Raw genomic sequence first — 20561 nt, 5'->3', positions numbered from 1 at the left:
ATGAATCTAATTCTACCTAAGCCTACTTCCTAGATAGATAACTAGTCTTTTCTGCTGTGTGCAATTTCAGTCTGTTTAGTCCGCCCCTAATCTTTTTGCTGTACCGGATGCGACCTAAAAATATTGCCAAAGCGCATCCGCCGCTTCTTGTCAAATTTCGAATTTTCTATAGTTAAGTTAGCGAAATTTTTATGTTTTCTTTCCATATATAATTATTTCATATCATGGCTGATCATAAACGGACGGGAACTAAGTTTTTTTATGGGCTATGCATTTAGGAAACTTAGAACATTGCGCTTCGGATTAAACAATCCCTAAAAGATTTGACGATTCCCGGTGTGCATGAAGTAAGGAAAAACATCGACAGAGCAATGATTGTACTCAAATTTATTTTTATCCATCTGTTAAAATAATTATTAATGATAATAATTATATTATATAAATAATCGTACGATTATAATAATGGCAAACCTTAACGGTTCGCCGCAAAATAGTCGGTATTTCCACTTTGTTTTCTCACCATCTCGTTTCGCCTTTCCCCGATCGACGAAAGAACCTTTAATTCCTGCTCGTTGAATGTTTGTCATGCGCCGTCATCCTCTCTTGCAGGACGTCACCGCATCTGGTACACCGTCGTCATAGACATTGCTTAACTATAGCATTAATTGTAATAACAATCATAATATTAAAAATAATTTTTATTATAGCCGTATTGGTTTAATTCTTATGGCTGTCGATGATAATTTTGTTTGTTTTCTGTTTAGCACGATCGCCGCGATATTGTTTTATGACACTTCATGACGTAGTATAAACATGTTTTCTCCGTCTAAATAATCTGTTTGCTTATGTATATATTTTTTTAAACGCACGCTTCCTTACTGCCTAGGCGCACCACACTGAATTTTTTCCTCCTGAAAATAGAATTGGAAAGACGCGTTCGGCGATTTCCAGCCATTTTCGCATGCCATCGACTGACCCAAACGAGGTGACTTACCGTTTGTCTCTGTTTCGAAATGCTGCTATAGTGATAGTTCGATGTTTTTATTGTTATTTGTTCCTTTTTCTTGTACTGCTGTCAGCTCAGCGTATTTGTCCCTTCCCTCTTTTACAGAGATATGAAGATGAGTTGCTTACGCTCATTCTAGTTATCGAGATTAAATGTAGAAATTTCATTGCACCGCTACCTCGGATAACTTGAAGCCAGTCGTTCGTATAGAAGGCATTTTAGATAAATGTGTCAACATCATTTCCAAGCTATGAGCAGACAGTTAATAGCGGGGGGGTAAAACCGACCCTCTTACCGAATTAAAAACGTATCTGAGGAGTAGCGAATGCTGAATAGAGACGCTACAAGCGAGATAGCATTTCATGGATATCATTGCTCTGATGCAGCATTTTGGCCTTGACAAAACTTTGTTGTGATAACAAGCTTTTTTTCGTTTCGAATGATGTTATTGTTACCGTCGCCACTGTCGCTCAAATTTACAGCTTTGGACCGATCATGGCAGTTCCACTCCGGCGTACGTTTGTACGTAATCAGTAAGTGCTACGATTTCATTACGCTCGTAATCAGTGGCTTTTTTTTAATCTGTTATATTTTGCGCCTATTTTTATTCGACCCTATTTTTGACCTATGTTTCGTAGCAGGTTAGGGATACTTGTATTCAGTTTTTACGGTGATTGTTGACTGTGAGCTGATGCGTCACGCTACCAGTGTCATGCGGCCTTTATAGGATGTTACTCGCTATAATTTTTACGGTCTCGTCTATGATATGACGCGGTATGATGCAACGCGACAGTTGTTTTTATATTTATACGACTTGGTCCTCGTAAGGCTTTTCGGTTGACCGTCGTGATATCGTGGTTGAAAGTTTTCATCCTGTCATATTTTCTCGACATCATGGTGATTTGGATCCTCAATTGATTATTGTTGCGTGATAACAACATACGAAAAACATGGAACTTAGGACTGAGCTATTTACTAAATGCTAGCTGAACAACAACATTGGTAGTAGCGCAACTTTACTACGGTAGCCAATATCGTCAGTACGTGCATTGGCCCCTTACAATTCTGGTTCCTGTTATGAATATGGCTTTGTGTCGAGCGCGATTTAGTCAAAATGTTCTCGTACATAAATCGAATTGATGCTCCATTAGCTCAAATGGCCTTTACTAAGTTGTTCTGCTCTGTCGCTCGCCATTGTCAATATTCGTTTTTCTTCGCGGTCTCCTACAGCGTCCATGTCCTCTCTCTTATGACGCGAAGATTAACATATATCCTATTTTCAGAATCACATCGATTCTCGTGTCCGGTCATCATCAGATAATAGTATTGTTCAGTTAGGGAAATATGTTTAGATTACCGTTTAGACCGTGAACGATAGAGTCGATTTTTTTTTATCCTTAGTGTTCTTCTCGTGAGTATATCAATTAAGGAGGGAGATTTCTCTTAATTGGCTTCGTGCATTGCCGGTTTTAGATATGTACGCTATACTATGATTGCGGCCGCTTGTATTCGACCAGTTCTCAGGGGGTTCATTTGCTGATACCATAGTACACTCGAGTATATGATAGGCTACGTTTTTGCCCGATGAAGTGTTGTCACCTAGCAGACGAAACGGCTATGTACGAATCGACCATCAATATCAACAAGTGTATGTATATATAGTTTTTGAAACACTATGTATGTAAGCATGATATTGTTGCTTGAGAAGATCGTAAAAATAATGGTGGTTATGAAAACACATATGTTACCGTAGTGTAATACCGGAATGGTAACGACATTTTGATGTGAATGCGATCTCCTCAGCCGGTTACTACGTAAGTGCCACAATCGTGCCACAACCTACGAAATCCCTGCATGCACATCATACGTGTATGATAGAGGTAATAAATACTCTTCTGCTGGATAACAATGTTCGGGACCCTTCAAAGCATAGGATGCGCCATAGAATGAACGAAATCGATTAATATAATCATTACATTATGTCGTAGATATATAATGGGCATATGCGTATGCGTATGGGCATATGGGTATCTTTCTATATATGTGGGTATCTTCATAGCGACTAAGGCAATGATACATCCTTTATGCTTGAAAAAAAAATTCATCAACTGTGGTCATCTCGAACGGATCATCTTGCTTGATTATTCATACAACATTCAAAATGCTAACACAATCTGGAAAATTCAATTTTTATTAATGTCATATTGTTTCTGCATGTTAATTATGTCGCCCTGCTACCTCTTACTGTGGCCACATCTGGTTAGCTTGACCATGCTCAATTAGTCACCAATTGTTGTGATCACCTTCATTTGAGGTTTTCGAACGATTACGTTTGCTGTAAACCTCAGCCGTCCTCGACTTAGCCCTAACGATCGCAGTACCTTGGAGTCACTTCAATATTATATCCTCAGTCATGCTGTGCTTACTTAAGATCTCTCACTGAACAGTTGGCGGATATCTGCACGTCCATCTTCTGCCGGTTAGGACCCCTCGGTCAGAATCGCGGTCTAGCAGGACAAAGCTGGCGCTAGCGTCCGTAATCAGAAAGACAGCGGCACCAGTACAAATGGTTGGCTATCTACCGATGAATTAGATACTTTTTTTTGACCATAAAAGGTACGCCAATGTCAGTTTTTTGGATAGGTTAACAATAAGGAGAGCTTTAGATAAATGGCAATGTTTGGATCGGTTGCCTTTGCCGTACTCTTTAGTTAGACATTGATCATTTACAATTGATCCGCTTTTTATTTGCCGAGTAGCGAATCCATTTGTCAATGCCATCGTTTTTGTTAATATCCTCTTCCTATTCTGTTTTTGCCCTGTTTACATATTAAACATCGCATTTAAGACTTGTGTATAATATGTCTATTCTTTCTGACATAGTAGTCAAATACCGGTAAGTAACGTTTAGAATATATCTATATGGTAGGATGAAAATATTTACGTGTGCGGCAATACGGAGTTTTTGCTTACATTTATACTGCGCTATCTAGCTATTACGTTTAAATTTATGCCCAGACAATATTACGCAATAATTAAAGCCTTACGCAAGGTAATATAAACGAGAAATGACAAAAATGACACGTGCCAGCATCAAGTGGGATCTTGGGCCGCTAAAAAGTAGCGCACCAGAGTGCATATACCTCAACATCATCAAACGTCAAATGCAACTCACGTGTCATTTACGCCTTCAAAAACATTTTTGAACCCCTAATACCGAACGTTCGGCCCCTCAACTTCAGTAGAGTAGAAAATGGGGAAGCGAAGAGCGACCTGTTGGATTTTTCTTCACTTGGCTTCATCAGTTTACAGTGCAGAGTCAACCGCTCCCAGCTGGCAGCTGCCCAATTAGTAGGTTCACACCCGTAATTTCCATGTCTGACCATCGTAGCTCAGTGTTGTTCTACACACTCATTAATTTTCTGCATCTTTGAGCCATCAGCGAGAAGATCATGTATCGCCTAATTTTTCTTCTAACCCGTTTTTCGTACTCGTCGGCGTGAGTCATTTTTTAACACCCCGATCCTGCAGACGTTATCGTCGTCGTTGTTGGTGTCAACGTTTAGGCGATGATGCTGACGAAACGGCTGAATACATAGGAACAGCTGAAATCGTTCTGCAGGAAAAGATTCCGGCATAAACAAACAAAACCATTGTCCGCCTTTCGGCAGTAAATACAACCTTCAAACCGATTGGATAAACATGCTTACGTGCACGTTGTGAAGTAATATGAAGAATGAGTGTAGACGATCTGAGTTGTGCGCCTGAGATGATAGCGAAGCCGATAATCTCAATATTGGGAGATCCGTTTCGATCAGCCCTTCCATTGGTTTCGCTATTTTTTTGCTAATACACTCATTTCTCACTTCTTCGAATTGTATAATATTAGAAGAGTGGCCCAGGTTGAAAAAATCTAATAATAATCTTACCATATTACCATTATGGAAAATGTATTGAGGTGTATTTTAACTACTTCAGCTCGAATGAAACATATTTTTAGTCGTCGCCAAAGTTGTTTGTGGCGAAGTAAAAAAGAATCATGTTAATACTAATTGCACACCAACCGTTACCTGATCACGTAATGGAAAATGGCGGCCGACTGTAGTTCTGGTTCAGTATAGAAGGCATAATTCATACGTGAAAGTGACTGAATATTAGCAGAGGCCATCTGACATCGACACAATCTATCTGTTTCCGTTGTTACTGATTAGATGAATCAGCTGGCTTTATTCAAGGACATTTTGGCTTCGGCACGTGCATTCAGAAGTGGGTCCGCGGGGTAAGGACTGAATAGCTTCCATCGGCAAGTAACTATCACTGCTACTCGCCGCCCTAACAACGCAACGACCGTTGAGGTCACTGCAGACTATTTGCTCGTGACGCTTCTTATTCCAGTATCGCCAAATGACAAAGTCAGTGAACTAGACACCTAAAATTTGCTTATTTTTTTCAAAAGAAACTTAACGACGAAGCTAGTATGTGACACATACCATTAGCTAGAGGAACGTAGAAGTGCCTCAGATTCGGATAGCGTCCGATGTCTACTATAACTCACGCTCAGCTACGCTACATATACACGCACATGTGCCAAATAGTGCCTTAAATAAACACTCTGATGGATCGTAGCGAAGGCAAACATTACATTTTAGGTAAATAGGATGGGTGATTAAGGCCTATTCAAACTGAAGTGATCATTTTGATATGACAATTATCCTTGCACATATGTATGTTAAAAGTTTGACAGCGTGACCGAGATCAACGTTTTACAGTTACTAAAATACAATAGATGGCCAATCCTCGTTTGGTCAGCATTAAGATCCTTTTAGATAGTTTGGTCGTCGCATCGGAAAAAAATCATCCGCACCGATTCGATCTAACGGATCGATCGTATTTTTATAGCTTCGACTTGATTGATATTTCATGACTTTGCTTTGGTATCATAAATAATAGCGAAGTATCATTGGTAAATCGACGCGTACGGTGTATCTGCAATTGTTTGTCTGCACTGCCCAAATTTATGTTTTTGCCCACCTATTGTTTTGATGTAAGTGAGATCTGTGTTGTAATTCGCGGTTCTGTAAATACTATTGCTATGTAAGTTGTCGCTTTGATCGGTGTCGGAAGCGTCAGCCCGGTATCACGGTTTATGCTGTTGTTGTCGAACAGCAAAAGCGGTCGTAGTACTGCTTATCGTAGAAAATCGAAGTAGCCTAGCACACACGTTCACTGTGCCTCTAGGCCGAATACAGGGAAAGCGCCTGTACAATCTTCGGATCTTGTCGTGAGCCTTCCTTAAACTCGTCCAGCGTTAATTGGTTGTCGTGGTTCTGAAATACAAACGCCACACGCGAACACAAATTTAGCAGGTAGCGTCACGGTTGTAAGACATGTACGGTATAGGTAGTCCACCATATAAATCGCAGGGGCCGTAATCTAACGAGTTTTGAGCCATATTAGAAATGCAAAGGTATTGATAGAAACGCTTGGTGACCATTGGCTCTGTACGAATGGCTAATTTTTGGCCTGTCGAACGCAAATGTCTCTTAGTCTATCTAGCACTCTTTGGCAATGGTGGAGCTCTAAACGGTTAGCCTCTTACCAGTGTAAACGTTTCACACCAATTGCAGTATGCTGCTTCTTTCAGTGCCCTCCTTCGGCCGCATATAGAAGTGGATACAAACGTCCAGTCATCCCGATTAAATAAACTAGATTAAATAAAACCGAGCTAGAGTATGTATCGCGCAGAAAATATGCACGTACATACATGAATGCTATAGGACTACGGTAACAGGAGACAAATCGAGGCAGAATTGGAGCGTTGTTGACTGGGGGTTTATCGTGGCTTCGTGGAGTTCAGACAAATAAGTATTTCGAGTTCTATTTTCGGTCCTACCGTCAGGCACTGCTTCCGACAGCTGACACTAGCTTGAACTTAGCTTTCAATCTGACGATGCGGAGTCCTCCACTAGGTAAGGGGCCAAACCTAGAGTTTCTACCTCTAAGTGACTCAAGGAACAGAGATACGATTTTTGAGCCTAAAGCTCAATGTTTCAAATTTTACACCTGGTATCGCCGTTTTATCGGACGTCTGGTTTCCAACACGAAACGTAGTCTATCTATACGCGATCCAAACACAAGACGATGACGTGTCCCTAAGATTCACAGACAAATACGTTACCCAATGAGCTATCACAAAGACGGATTTTCAAACCTAGAAGTGTTCTCGTGTTTAGTAAGCAAACACGTAACCACTGAATTACCACGGGGACCAGTGTGATTCAGACAGAATATATTAGACAGATCTATGTATCTTTGAGCGACGAGTATTATATATGCCGACAGCATGAAACGTGCTTGCACGTATACCCCGGGATCAGATGAATCGGAAGATGGACAAAAAGTCACGATTTGCCGCGATTACATATGCCTAACACGGTCCAACGTGCCCACGCGGCGCCTGCTGTAATCACTAGTCCTGATCCGTCGCGAGAAAACGCGCAAGCTTGTCCGTCTATACATCCGAATGGACCAACAGTTTCGTACGATAACTTGGTCTTCGAGACGTCGAAAGCCAATAATTCCTTAGCACAGTGTGATACCTCAAAATGGAATAGGTGATTTTTTTCTTATACTTTATTCCCTCAGCTCAAAAAAGTATTAGCTAGATGGTGCTCTTTTTAGAATAATACATATATCAAAGATGTTCTAAGATAATCCACTCCATATAATATAATATGCCTTAATAGTATCAGATAGACCAGTTTGCACTGACACGCATATCGGTGTGCGGTCGATCGATCTACAATTCATGAGTGACTGCTAGTTCGACGCGCACCGAGAATCACTTGTGGAGACCTTGATTGAAGAAAACTCAGTACAAAGCCTATTGACGAGTCGTTGTCTGCAATAGAAGACTTCAAAGTATTACCGTTGCTTTTCATACTTTGTCGCTATATAAATTCCAGTTCAAGCTAACAGCCCATAAAAATTCGTGTGAATCAATAGTCCGTCAACTATCTACACATATGCTTTACCGCGTCACCTATTCTTGGGGTTCTTAGTGTTCGTTCGCTGAACAAATATGCTAAAACGAGAGGAAAGTTTGACGGCTAAGGAAGCGAATGTTGTGCTTAAAGGTCGGCAGTCGTTTTCGTGGTGGGTTCAGTTTTCTAGGAATCAAGAGTGTCATGTGAAAGACCAGTTTTGCCGAATTTTGAAACGACCAAACTAGGCATTCGCGCGTAACGCAAAGAAGTGTTTGTCCTACTGGAGCAGTGCTCACCGGCGTACGCGGATGAACACTAAGAAGATCCTAAGAATACAAGAAGCGCGCAAACACTTGGACATTCAGCAGCCAAAGCTCGTCGGCGGCCCATCCGTTGTCGGCGACTACGATGAGAATCGGATGCGAGCTACTTCAACCCTTCCTTTTTACCGTTTCCTTTCGTCGAAAAAAAACCCAATACAAATTGCTGCAGATGCGTCCAGTGCGCTGACAGAAACTGCGTTCTCAAATGGATGTAGCATAATATTGCACTTATAAAGCGCTTTAAAAACACGTATTTGTATTATAAAGCATTGATGACGTGTCGTGTTGGCTATGTAATGTATTGCTGGTTTTTAACGAGCCACATTTTCCCCCGCGGCCTCGAGGAAGAGGCTGTACGTAGACTGCGCAAGGATAAGTCTTCCTTCCTTCATTTGCATATTCAGCCCAAGGTAATTGGTTATAATATATATCGCATTCATTCAAATGATTTTACAATTCTTACCATTGTGGTAAATTAGTTGCAATATTTTTGTCGGAATACGTCACTCCTTAGAAACTGTGTGACTGCCTTAAAAAGCAATCTCCCTTTATTGTGTACTCCTATGCGGACGAACAGTAAACTGAACTAGAACAATTTCCTTCTAGGGATTTAACTTTTTACAAATCAAATTTACTATTACATCTGTTTAATGCACGAAGGCATCTATCATTAAACTGGTAGTCTACCTAGAATCTGGTCCGTATGCTTCATCGTCACGTTAGACAACTTGTTGTCCAATGTTGGTTTAGGATACTTCGCTTAGAGATAAGAATCCTGAATGGCTCAGAGCCTGCTTAACTTTTTTGATACGACCAATAGAATTGACTCGGCTAAAGGCATAAATGCAGCGTTCGCGTGATGCGGCTATGTTTAGAAAAAATTCTTCGATGGACAGTCATCCTATCGATCTAATAGTCGACCGTAAACGATTTTGTCGGTCCCTGAAGTAGGCGCGCAGGGGAAGGTCTATGAAGAGTCGTACCGTTAATCCGGACAAATGAGGTTAGTATTGATCGTCACAGCGAAAGCACTGTAACTAACAGACACTTGTAACTGGACTATAGATATGTCCTATACATGCGACCCTGTTTTATAATGCGTTTTTTGCAACCGATGAAAAACCGCGGCTAGCGAACAAAGTATAGCCATAAAACGGAAGTAAACGTTTGTAATCGTACGTTATATTGAATCCCTTGCGAATGCCTCTGAGCGATGTCTCTGAATCGCACCTGGAGAATCCATTCTTTAAGAGTTTAAAATTTTACTGGTTTATATGAGAGAATCTCGTCTTCTACACACGATAAGATATTTATTAGCTTCGATTTTAGAAAAGTGGTAGTAGAACTTTTCTTCAGACCAATACAGATAAAAAGGCTACGGTGCCTAACGTTTGAGGGCTTTAGCGGATCGATACGCTAACGTTTAGCGTCAGAGCTTTTTAGATAGAAGCACTTGTGTGTGTGCACCTCCGTACACAGCTTCGCATAGGTCAAACAAAGCCAAAAACAAGCAAAGAACGAGATTGAATATATGGTCCTTGCAGAGCCCGAAAATATCTAATTTTTGCATACGAAGCATTTTAATACGGGAGCATTAGGTTTTTGAATCGTAAATTTTATCTTTATCACCGTTTACAGAAATAATGAATTAATTGCAGGAAAACAGTTATAATAAAAACAACAAGGGCGCAAACGAGCAATAGATTAACTTGCAGCGGGCTGTTGCGTTAATATAATAATTATCTGATATTATTTTTTTTATATGGCGCTTTTCATTTACAGGCTAGTAGAGTAAGTGTAAGCAGTATTTCATTAGTGGTCACGAGAGTAGCGGTACTATGAAAAAGCGTCAAAAGCCATTTAAGGGAAGCTATCTAAAGGGCCTCTTTTAGGGAGGCTAGAAAGAGCTTGTTTAATTGGGGAAAAAAGCACGGAAATTACTGTCTAGCATAAGTTGTAATTTTAGCTCCACTCAACTCAACAAATTCACTCTTTTTTTTTGACGAAATACATTTCAGCTTTCATAGGAGGATGCCTCTGGTAATGAAGATGCCCATGACCTTTTGAGCAAAATTACCTGCTTTCTGACTTCTAGTTGACAAATATGGCCTACAAGATGACCTAGCACTTTTTAGAAGCGAAAGTCAGTTTTTTTAGTTCACACGTAGTCATTCAACGGGCAATATAACTCTTGCTTTTGTATTGTTGTTGTATAGTCAACAAGATACTTACTCTATTTCAATCGCATCCAAGAAAATTCTGCCTAATGAACTCCATCTCAACGAACTTCATCAATAGACGCATACATGGAAAGTACAGAGACCTTTTTGAAGTCTAGCTGAATTTTATTGAAAGTTTGAAGCTACTATTTTTAGTGGAAATAACATCGCTGGCTGATTCCGCATCTGTAATCCTAAGGTCAGACTCCGAATGTGATTCTACCTGCTCTCAGGTTTTGCCACTACCGCCGACTGAGGGCAACGCGAACCGACATAAAAGGTACATTAGTTGTGTTGACCGACGTATTGATATCTGCTTGTTATTGTTGTCACACAGTCCGTTCCAACGACTATTATGCCTGCGCTTCAGACTACGGTTGGACGTTCGACTGAACTCAGATCGACCGTTCAGCGCTGAACTTAGCGGGCGAAACATAAACCGATTCATTCTTCTTCGTTTGTGACCACATCGCGAAGCATTAACAGTCAGCTACTATCGATTCCATCTGAATAGCTTATACTAAAGATGAAGGTATATCTTAATAGTCGTTGTCCTCTGCTGTGGCTTCCACTGCCATTATTTTAAAGTTAAACCAAGGACAGCCCGAATCGCTAGCCCAAGACCTGGTGGCCTATCCTTTCTACCAGAGAAGCGTTCAGATAGAACACGAGTAGGCCGTCTCTCAGCCGCCCTGGCTGACACCTTCTATCGACCTGGCAAAGACCGGGTTAGTGAGCAGCAAATCAGAGTACCGACTTAATTGAGCTGCTGTGCGATTCTTGAAACACCATTTTGATTTCGTCCTATCTCAGTTCAGGCGTGTATGTCTTCTTGTCAGTTCCGTTGGCTATTTTTAGGTGTGTAGCTGCACGAACTGACCGAGCCTCGTGGCTTCCCAAGGCAGTGGAATCTCTAGTGCGACTGTACAGTTTAATAAGTTGGAGAAATTCAACTCAGATGTCCACACAACCAGGTCCTTTGTATCTAGACGTGCACTGCGCAGGGTGGCACGCATATACGTTAAATGCTGTCCTGCTGCTGCGCCTATCGTTGTTGTAGGGAAGTTATGCGAACCGATTGCTATTGCAACACGTTTTTCGCAAAGGAGCGAGCTTTGCTTTTCTTTTCGATAGCAGATTAAATTCATCTAAAAAAAATGAAATGTACCGGGATTGGGAAGCTGTGTGGAAACACAATGTACCACGACTTGCCATCGTTATTACAACAGTATAGTACGTCTCACTGCAAAATGCATCGTGTGCATTTCGACTCATATTGGTAACTTACATAATATCTGGTTAAACGACAGAGCTGTTTTTTGCCTTTGTTACTACCTGACCGTGGATGATTCTGTTTATTAGTATGTGCATCAAGGAAGACAGGCTCAAACATAATTTCCAAGATATTATTAAGGAAAAAATTATACTTTAGATAATTCGTTTATTATCAGAGCTGCTGCAGAGACACCATATATACATACATTCTAAATATAGTGCGTGACATAAGGCACTACAAGAGCCATCTGTGATGTCATCATTGCCACTAAATTTGTGAGTGGCTAGATTGTCCCAGTTTAGGTAGTTCCGCTAAAATATCAGTAGGTGTTACGCTCGGCTAATGAATGAGTATATACTAATAGTAATATCGACGATTCTAATATAATAAACATTAGCTATAAAAAGAAAGGCAAATGCTTCACGTGGATTTAGCCTGATAAAGGCATCAAGGCCAACCATTACTCTCAGACACCTTGTACGATAAGAAGCACCACCTGAACTGTAAAAGCTCACGAAACCGAAACGTTTATTAGGAATACCTTTCGAACTGTAACTCGTTAAAACGCGCATGAGCTATATGACACATAGGGCGGCTAGTAATGCGTTCAAACGGAGACGATATTGTTTCTTTACCAGAAATAGTCTGTTTGCCCTATCGAAAACTTCGCTTATGAATATCTTTAAGCTCAACAGCCGCTAAACAATGCTTCGAATCAACTAACCGTTCAAAACAAACAACATGCGGCGTTTAACTGTTTAGAAAAACTTCAATATCTCGCTTATATAGATGCATAGTCCTTTGCGCACAACGGTTGGGCAGTATCGGCTTCGATACGTACCTTATCGAGCTGTTCAAATATCTTATCGACTCGCTCCCGGGGGCTCTCGTCCTCCCCACCCGCTCCGCTGCCCAACATTTGGTAAATCGCGTCGACTATATTGTACATTTCTTCCCGTGTAATGTAACCATCGCTGTCTACGTCGTATAGTCGGAACGCCCCTGGAACAACCCATATGTATTTTAAACGAATGTAACGGTTATTGTATAAGCGAACTGTGAAAAAGGAACGTCACCTCTCGGAGTGAGGACATAATTAGAAAGCTTCGTGAAGTCATGCAGTTATAGAAATTCTGATGTTACTTTCGACCGTTGATTCACTATTGCCGCAAAGCATGCAATGAATATAACCCTTTTGCTGCGGACCAAACAACATCTAAGCACTTACAATCGCATGAAGTTGTGGATGGTTTTATCCCGCTAGAGCAACGTTAGTTCAATAGAATGAAGAAAAACTTCTTATAGGGGAGCGCTCCGTTTCACATTCTTCAGCTGGAGTCTAATTATTAAACAACTTTTGTACCGTGTATAGATTTCATTCGTTCGAACCAGCTTCATTTAGGGCTCCTTTTAGGCCTAAAAGCTTTCATTCTGAAAAACGCACGATCCTAGGCATTTGTAAAGTAGCCTTCTACAGCAAACAATCTAAAGGGTCTACACAAAATCTGGACTGAATATTGCAAACTAAACATGGGGAAATTAGCCCGTTCAAGGCGAAGCGCGGAAAAATCCTTCAAAAAATTTTACAAAATCAATTGCCGCACTTTTTACGCAAGATATCCTTCCGGTCCTAGTTATTCGTTTTCATAAATCACGATCGAAGTAAACAACAAGAAAAGCACAAATATCAATTTTGTTGCGTAAACTTATAATAATATCATATAACGCCTGTAATCTCTTTAACTTTAACAGCAAAAAGCGTAAAGCTCTTCCTTCAGTAAAACAAAAAAAGGAAAAAGTACAAGAGTAAATGTAAAATAATTTGCCATTTGGAAGTCTTTATGATGGTATTCCGCCAATATAATTATAGGTTTGAGAACTTTTACATAGACTCGAACATGAAATAGCACGTGTTTATTACTTAATTCAAAGGTACGTTGTGCATACGAAAGCCGTACGATTGCAACGGACGTTTATTACAGCCGTACGTCTGCTACGTAAATATGCGAAGTTTTTTTTAGTCCGTCTATTTTTTATTAGGAAAAGTTTTGCAAAATTGCAATCTACACTGTTAACTGTAAAGAGCAAATCATCATCTTTCCGAAAATGTTCGGATGACCTAACATAATTCTAGAAAAAAAGTCTTTGGGTTATAAGGCGCCATACACAAACCGCCGTGCTATTCCACTCTTTCATATTCTATCTGGCTTGGCATCTGCTTGCTGTCACTGCAAGAAATGAAACTAGGCGGTACTACGAAATATTCTATGAAGTGCACGAACAAAGGTTTATCTTTAGGGTTAACTCGAACTAAGGGTAAATTATTTTTTTGCAATACCTATAAATATTAGAGAGTAGCCTGATCTAGCTGAAATTGTTTATTAACGAAGCAAGTCTATACATATCCTATCAATGTGTTGTCTCTGTAAAAAGAATTCACTTCGAAACTTGGGTCAAAGTTGCCTCTCGCTGAGAACGAAGAAACTGATGGACTATGACCTGTTTTCGAAAACCAACGATGAATTATTGCCTAGATAGTAGACATCGGCACATTAACACTGATAGAAGCAGTGTATATAGAATCAACTCATAAGACCAGCTAAACTGTTAACAGTAACTAGAACTACTGTCAAAAGGTAACGATGAACTTACTTCTTCAACAGAAGTATCGTGTACTACAATAGCAACGGCTTATCGACAGTAATGGCAAACGAGATCGACCACACATTAAGTATTTCACACAGCCGACCGCCACCCCGATGTTGCCAGATTATAAAATCGATAGACGAAATAGCGAACGCAACATGACGGCAGCGCGACTCAACATAGCTAACGATGGATCTTCTATCCTGCCTCGTATTTTCATGTTGTCTCCCGTCGTATGGTTACATGTTCCCGTTTCGTTGTTAGCATGTGAAAAGCGGGCGTTTCCGGAAAACGGAAAGGGTCGAAGTAGGGAATAGTGACGTCTGCAGACGATGAAGACGACGGCTGACAACTGGCAGTGGTGAACCGTGCAGAAACAGAGAGGGACGCGAAAGTGACAGTCCTGAGGCAGAATTGCCACACAGAGCAGTCACCGTTATGAAAAGGGTTTCTTTAGAACGCAGTCTTTACCCGGCTATCAGGCCTCTCGCACTTTGGTTTCATATCGTTGTCGCAAACATTGTATGTTTGTTAACCGTCAATTCCAGGCGAACACACGCGTCTCTGGGGCATCATCTATTTCCAATGATGACAAAACGTGCTGGATAAATGCTCTTTTGTTTCTGTTCGAAATGAAAAAAGTGCTCTTTTTTTAGCTTTAAACTTTATTGGTGACCTTACGCAACGTATACTGGCTTAGTACTAAATTATGAGCACAACAGCGTTTAGCAGTGCATAGGTACAGCTGTATGAAGATATGGCCGAAGTAAAAGCTTCCAAGCTTCTGTGAGCTTCAGAAAGATGAATCATCAGCCTTCTACTGTGCTGTCTGACGTTACATGGCGACAGAATGAGAGATTGGATAAATGATAATGAGTTTGTAAAAAGAAAATAACTCAAAGCAGTAAGCTCATGTCGGATCATCAGCATAGCGCTCCTTTGAGCTCACACGCGAGTGAGATGGATCTCAACTCAAGCTAACGAGTCTATTAATGAAACTTTCAGGGCAACTCTGAAATACTACTGATTTGCTGTCAGGCTATTTCTTATTCATCTAGCGTCGGTTGACACCTCTAAACCGGATGAAAATTTATATGAAATGACGACTAGCATATAAAGCGTGAGAAGCCAAAAGTTGCTCGATATCAAAGATGTATGAGATAGTTGACATGCGTGGAAATTATAAATCGTTTGTAAGAAAAGGCCACAGGTTTTCTCTGTGTTTATGGGGAAAATGCCACTTTAATGAAGGAGGAAGGACATGTCTATCGACATTATATTGTAAGCCTTTTATCACTCTTCTCTATAACATAAAAAAGAACCGCAAAAGTTTTGCGAATACAATATAAACGACTATAATAGCTTAAAATACTTACAATCGAGTTTTTCTTCAACGTTTCCCCGCGAAGTTACTGATAGCGCGCGGATAAACTCTTCGAACTCTATAGCTCCATCCTTATTCTCGTCAAATACGCGGAAGATAAGCGATGTGAATTTTGAAGGATCTCCCTGAAATTTACCCATCGCAGTAAAATTCAATTAATAGGTAACGCTTACTTTCTCTAATATGCTAAATTTAAACATAATATTCGAGAGGTCTATTATTATACACTATTTATCTCACACAATAGTACAATATATTAATGCGAAATAGTAGATACGATAAGTATTATCACAAGGCTATCTTATCGCAAACAAGAGATAACTCCAAAGTTTAGTATCCAATTTAAAAATGCTAAATTAAATGTTTCATTTAGAAGAGAATTACGACTCTATGGTTCTTGATCTTCTGTATTGAAGACAGCTCAGTGTTGTGTGTTTAATTGATATTATCAATTCGATGTTCTAAAGAGCCTGCTCAGAATATGTACGTGAGAGCAGTTTCATGGTCAACAGGGAGAAAAGATGGTCGACGATCAGTTTGTTTTCAGCAGAACATTGGATGAGACGTTGCGACGTTTACTCTCGAGTAGTCGACATTACCTGCCCATTCTAGGATCGTATCTTTTATTATAAGATCTGAGCGTATGTTGGATCGTGAGAATCTGCTGTACCTCAAATGCTCGCCAATAAATCCACCTCGAACAACATCGGCGGTCCGTGGCAGAACTTTTATTTCCTTTGGGCTAACGTACGGAATCCTTTCTCGGCTGTTAGATATTTATGTTAGGTGCCTATCTGAAGAAAAAGAAATAGTAGCGGGCGAATGCGTAATTAATTAACCTCAACGTATCCAAATGCCGAAGTTAAAGATTTGCGTGTGAGCTGTCTTATTGTGTTTTCATTTTTATCTGTTCGGATTAAGGTTACGCTACAAATAATGGCTAAATTACACGCGTAGTGGTTGACGCCTATGGAGAGAAATCATCATGTAGGTCAGGTCAACGGAACGATAATTTTGTGATTCGAATCGAAGGTTTTTATTAGTGCATTCAGCTGTTCTTGATAAAGTGTGACGGATAACTCAGTTGAAATTTATTTTTGTTTATAAAATGTACATTGGCTGCTTAGCCCATCTTCGTTTAAGAAAAACACATTTACAAACACACACTGCCTAATGAAACACAATATTAAATATTGTAGTATATTGTGGAAAAGGATGCGGTTGTTGAGGTTAAACATATAAGCGGCATCTACCTTGGGGAAGAACAACTTGTAGATCCGAAGAAAGCCTTGCTCGGTAAGATGACCTGAAGGGCAATCCTTTACGAAACCCTTATGCCATTGGCGAATCTCTTTCTCAGTGACTGAAATATCAAACGTTTAAATTAATTGAACAATGTTAGACTCGCATCGGAGAATTAGCCCTTAGCAATATCACGTATGTAGTATTTGACCTACAATTAGTCCTCGCAACACGGCAAGAACATAGGCGTATCGGTTAGCTGGCCTTTTTTCTAATTCGCCCCCTCTATTAACTAACTGTAGTATGAAAATATGATACTAACAAGATTTGGTTGATCACTTCAATATAGTTACAAAAATGATCCCAACTGTCGTTTACGTGGGTTTGGATCAGCGGTGAGTGCATGCAATCACTGTAGAAAATTTATGATTCGGCACCTATCCCTACAGCCTAACGTGCAGGAGCTTTATGGCCATTACTAAAAGACCCATTATATGAAACCGCTGCTTGGATGTAGGTTGAGCTACGTAATCCGTATCTTGATTAATGGAATAGTACTGCAAGATAGCTGAAGATTTAACACGCACAACTTCATGCGTGGTTCCACCTTGAAAAATATAGTATATACAAATTGCTTTCTATGCATACACACTTATATAGATTATTTGTGGATTTCTAATCCATTGCTTACGACGCGGTAAAGCTTACGGATACGAACCAAGTGTAGCGTCCAAATACTGAAAGACGCTCCTGATACTTCTTGTGAAGGGGGTCCATATTCGAAAATGAATTTAGAATACGTATCGTAGCCAAAACTTTTCAGTCGAAAAGAGCCACTTGAATTTGACGATGAAACCTTGCCCCGATAATATTTAGCTACTTTCGTCTAATCAATAAAGGTTACTGTAATAACAATAAAATTATAAAGAAAATATAAGTGAAGTAACGAAGTGAGCGAGCTTGCTTCGTTTAAAAATATATATTTTTTATTTATATGATCAAAAAACACTCTAGAAGATTTGAGATAACCAGAAGAACCTATTATGTATTATTGCAGATTATGTTGCTTGTGCAAAATAGCTTCACGTGTGTTCACAAAAAACGCCTCACGATCGTGTGAGCCAACGTTTTAATACAAACATAGACAGTTCAAGACGCTTGCTTCTTATAGCGCGATCTCTTTGATTCTCTCGTCGCTTCTGGATGCTGATGTGCAGGACGAAACCTATTCCCTCAATATATGCAGATGGATAAGATCGCAAGAAAGAAGTTGGCCTCCTGATTCCGCCATATTAAGCAACATGACTACACTATGCTCACTAAACACATATGATAGCCATAGGTTGTCTGCTCGCCACTGTCGTCTCTTATTCCATCGACTAGCTAATGACAGTACCGTATCAATATTGTATGTTTATATGGTTGTAGCTATGTTTCTAAAGTATACCTTCGGTACAGAGTATCGTATTCTATGATCTATAGATACACATTCTTCAACTAGTTTATCCTCAGCTCATAGTATAATAGAAACCTTTCAACGAGTTGTGTTAATGTTAAGTTTGCGAAGTCTCTCTCATTTCAAAAATGGGAGAAAAGATATGAGGGAAACTGTGATGACGAGGGCTCAGTTGGTACGATTGATACGTTTTACAGATACTACTCAAGTTCCAGACCGAGCGAACATAAACAAGGATCTGGGCTAGGTAAACAGCATTCGATGATCCCACCCAGTAGCTACTATCATTTCCGTTTTGTAATCGTTAGTAATAAATTAACAGTGGCGTCGTCCAGCAAAGGTGTTGATAACATTCATATATAGCCAATTTGATCACTAGAAAATAAAGCGCAGATAACGCCGGCTCAACTTTTTCGTTTCATCGTTAACGAATTCAATAAAGTCCCGAAGCATGTTTTGAAAAATCAAGTGAGATGTGAATAAAATGATCGCGTGCACGCATATATATGCCACGTCTGTACGCACGTAAGTAGGCACGTAGTGCACGTAAGTATAAAACATTCGTCACTGTTGTCTAGCTTTTGTGATTTTTATTATTTATTTTCCAGATTATTTAGCTCTCTTTGCAAAACGATAGGTTTTTTCGATCCAATTAGTTAAGTAAGTTCAAAGAAGCCGAAAAGGAGCGACCGATCACGTACGCACAAAAATACGCGACATCAGTAAAACACATGAAGTAGATAGACGCTTCATGGTAAATCACGCAACGACAGAGAGTCCGGGAAATGGAAAAGCTACATGATGAGACATATTTAGTCGCCTGAAAAAACCTAGCTAATTTATTTATTAGCCTAGTCAGGTGTTTACTATTTCATCATATCCGCGAAAACTCCCGAAAAAATCTTCGCCTATTTTTAAAATAAAAGAATCAAAGTAACATAGCCCAGCGTGAACTTCTAAAAAAAAAGGCTGAACCTAAATTTTTTTGCCGTATGCTGACTGAAGTATTTCGTTTGTGGTGACAACGGAACTGCATCATGCTCACTTTTGATAAGTCTGATTCCAGTTCATCTGCCAGTGCCGGCCGGCTCGACATAGCAATACAAATGAAGTGGAGGAGGGAAGGTAACCGTCTCTTTTACAAACCTATCCTATTAACATCGTCTCGTGAAACATTCATACTCGGCAATATCTGACTGGAAGTAATGTAGTTGCAAAAACAAGCTAGTTTACCTGTTGCGCGCGATGTCATACATTTTCTAATTTGATTTTGCTCTAAAATTTCTCTCAAGCTATTTCTGGCAAGAAGATTTTTCTTTGGCTACTGGCAAAGAAGCAAGAACGAATAAAAGGCCAGGTTGATGTTTACCTTAAAAGCAATATCAGTTGCGTTGTCTATTAGTTATATGGTCGTAATATTAAGTCTGTTTTCAATTCGTGCCGTACTTCCGCACGCCTTAGCATGGACGATGATCGTAAACGCGTTCATATAGAAGTGTTCTTTTTTTCCCCGATGGGAGAAAGTAGTAGTTGCTTTCCTTCGATGTCTCCTTCGCCAACCTTCCGACGCCATAGGGCTCACATACTCACGAGAGAATGCGTAAGTAAGCGCAAAAAAGTAATAGATAGGAGGAAAGAGTTAAACAGTTGAACAGGGGAGAAGTAAGGGATATCGTATAGATGGAATGGAGCAAACCGTACCGTTAATGTTTGTCTGCGCTCTCAGAACGGCGCACGGCAGATGCAAGCGCTGTAACAAAGGTCTGGTAATCGTAATTACTCTAAGCAATTTCATTAGAAGGGAAGCGCTAGAAAAAAAAGTCACATTTGCCAGAGATGATTCATAGGCACAGTCAAACGTTCTACGAAACACCATCTAGCGGAAGAACCAGGCGGCGGCGGCGGCGGCGGCGGCTGTCAAGCCAAGTAAAGACCCAACTATAGACAACCGCTAACTCAATTTCTTATCACGATACTTTGCGAGGTCGTCCTTTTGGTGAGCCCGTTCGTTAACTGACCCCAT

General features: G+C 40.1%; 1 protein-coding gene across 1 annotated transcript; it reads right to left on the bottom strand.

Moving 5' to 3' along the window:
- Positions 1-368: 368 nt before the first annotated feature.
- LOC111272246 (frequenin-2) lies at positions 369-20561 on the bottom strand. Its single transcript, XM_022853561.2, has 5 exons — positions 20495-20561; positions 17094-17203; positions 15833-15965; positions 12652-12812; positions 369-6333 (listed from the first exon to the last, which is right to left on the bottom strand). Exons 1-5 carry the CDS (start codon positions 20559-20561, stop codon positions 6241-6243), a joined length of 564 nt encoding a protein of 187 aa, XP_022709296.1. The 3' UTR covers positions 369-6240.

This window comes from Varroa jacobsoni, unplaced genomic scaffold (genome assembly GCF_002532875.2).
Source record: "Varroa jacobsoni isolate VJ856 unplaced genomic scaffold, vjacob_1.0 contig01855, whole genome shotgun sequence".
In the NCBI taxonomy this organism is placed as follows: Eukaryota; Metazoa; Arthropoda; class Arachnida; order Mesostigmata; family Varroidae; genus Varroa; species Varroa jacobsoni.
Note: the sequence above shows the minus strand (reverse complement) of the source record. Positions and strands in the feature narration are given on the sequence as shown.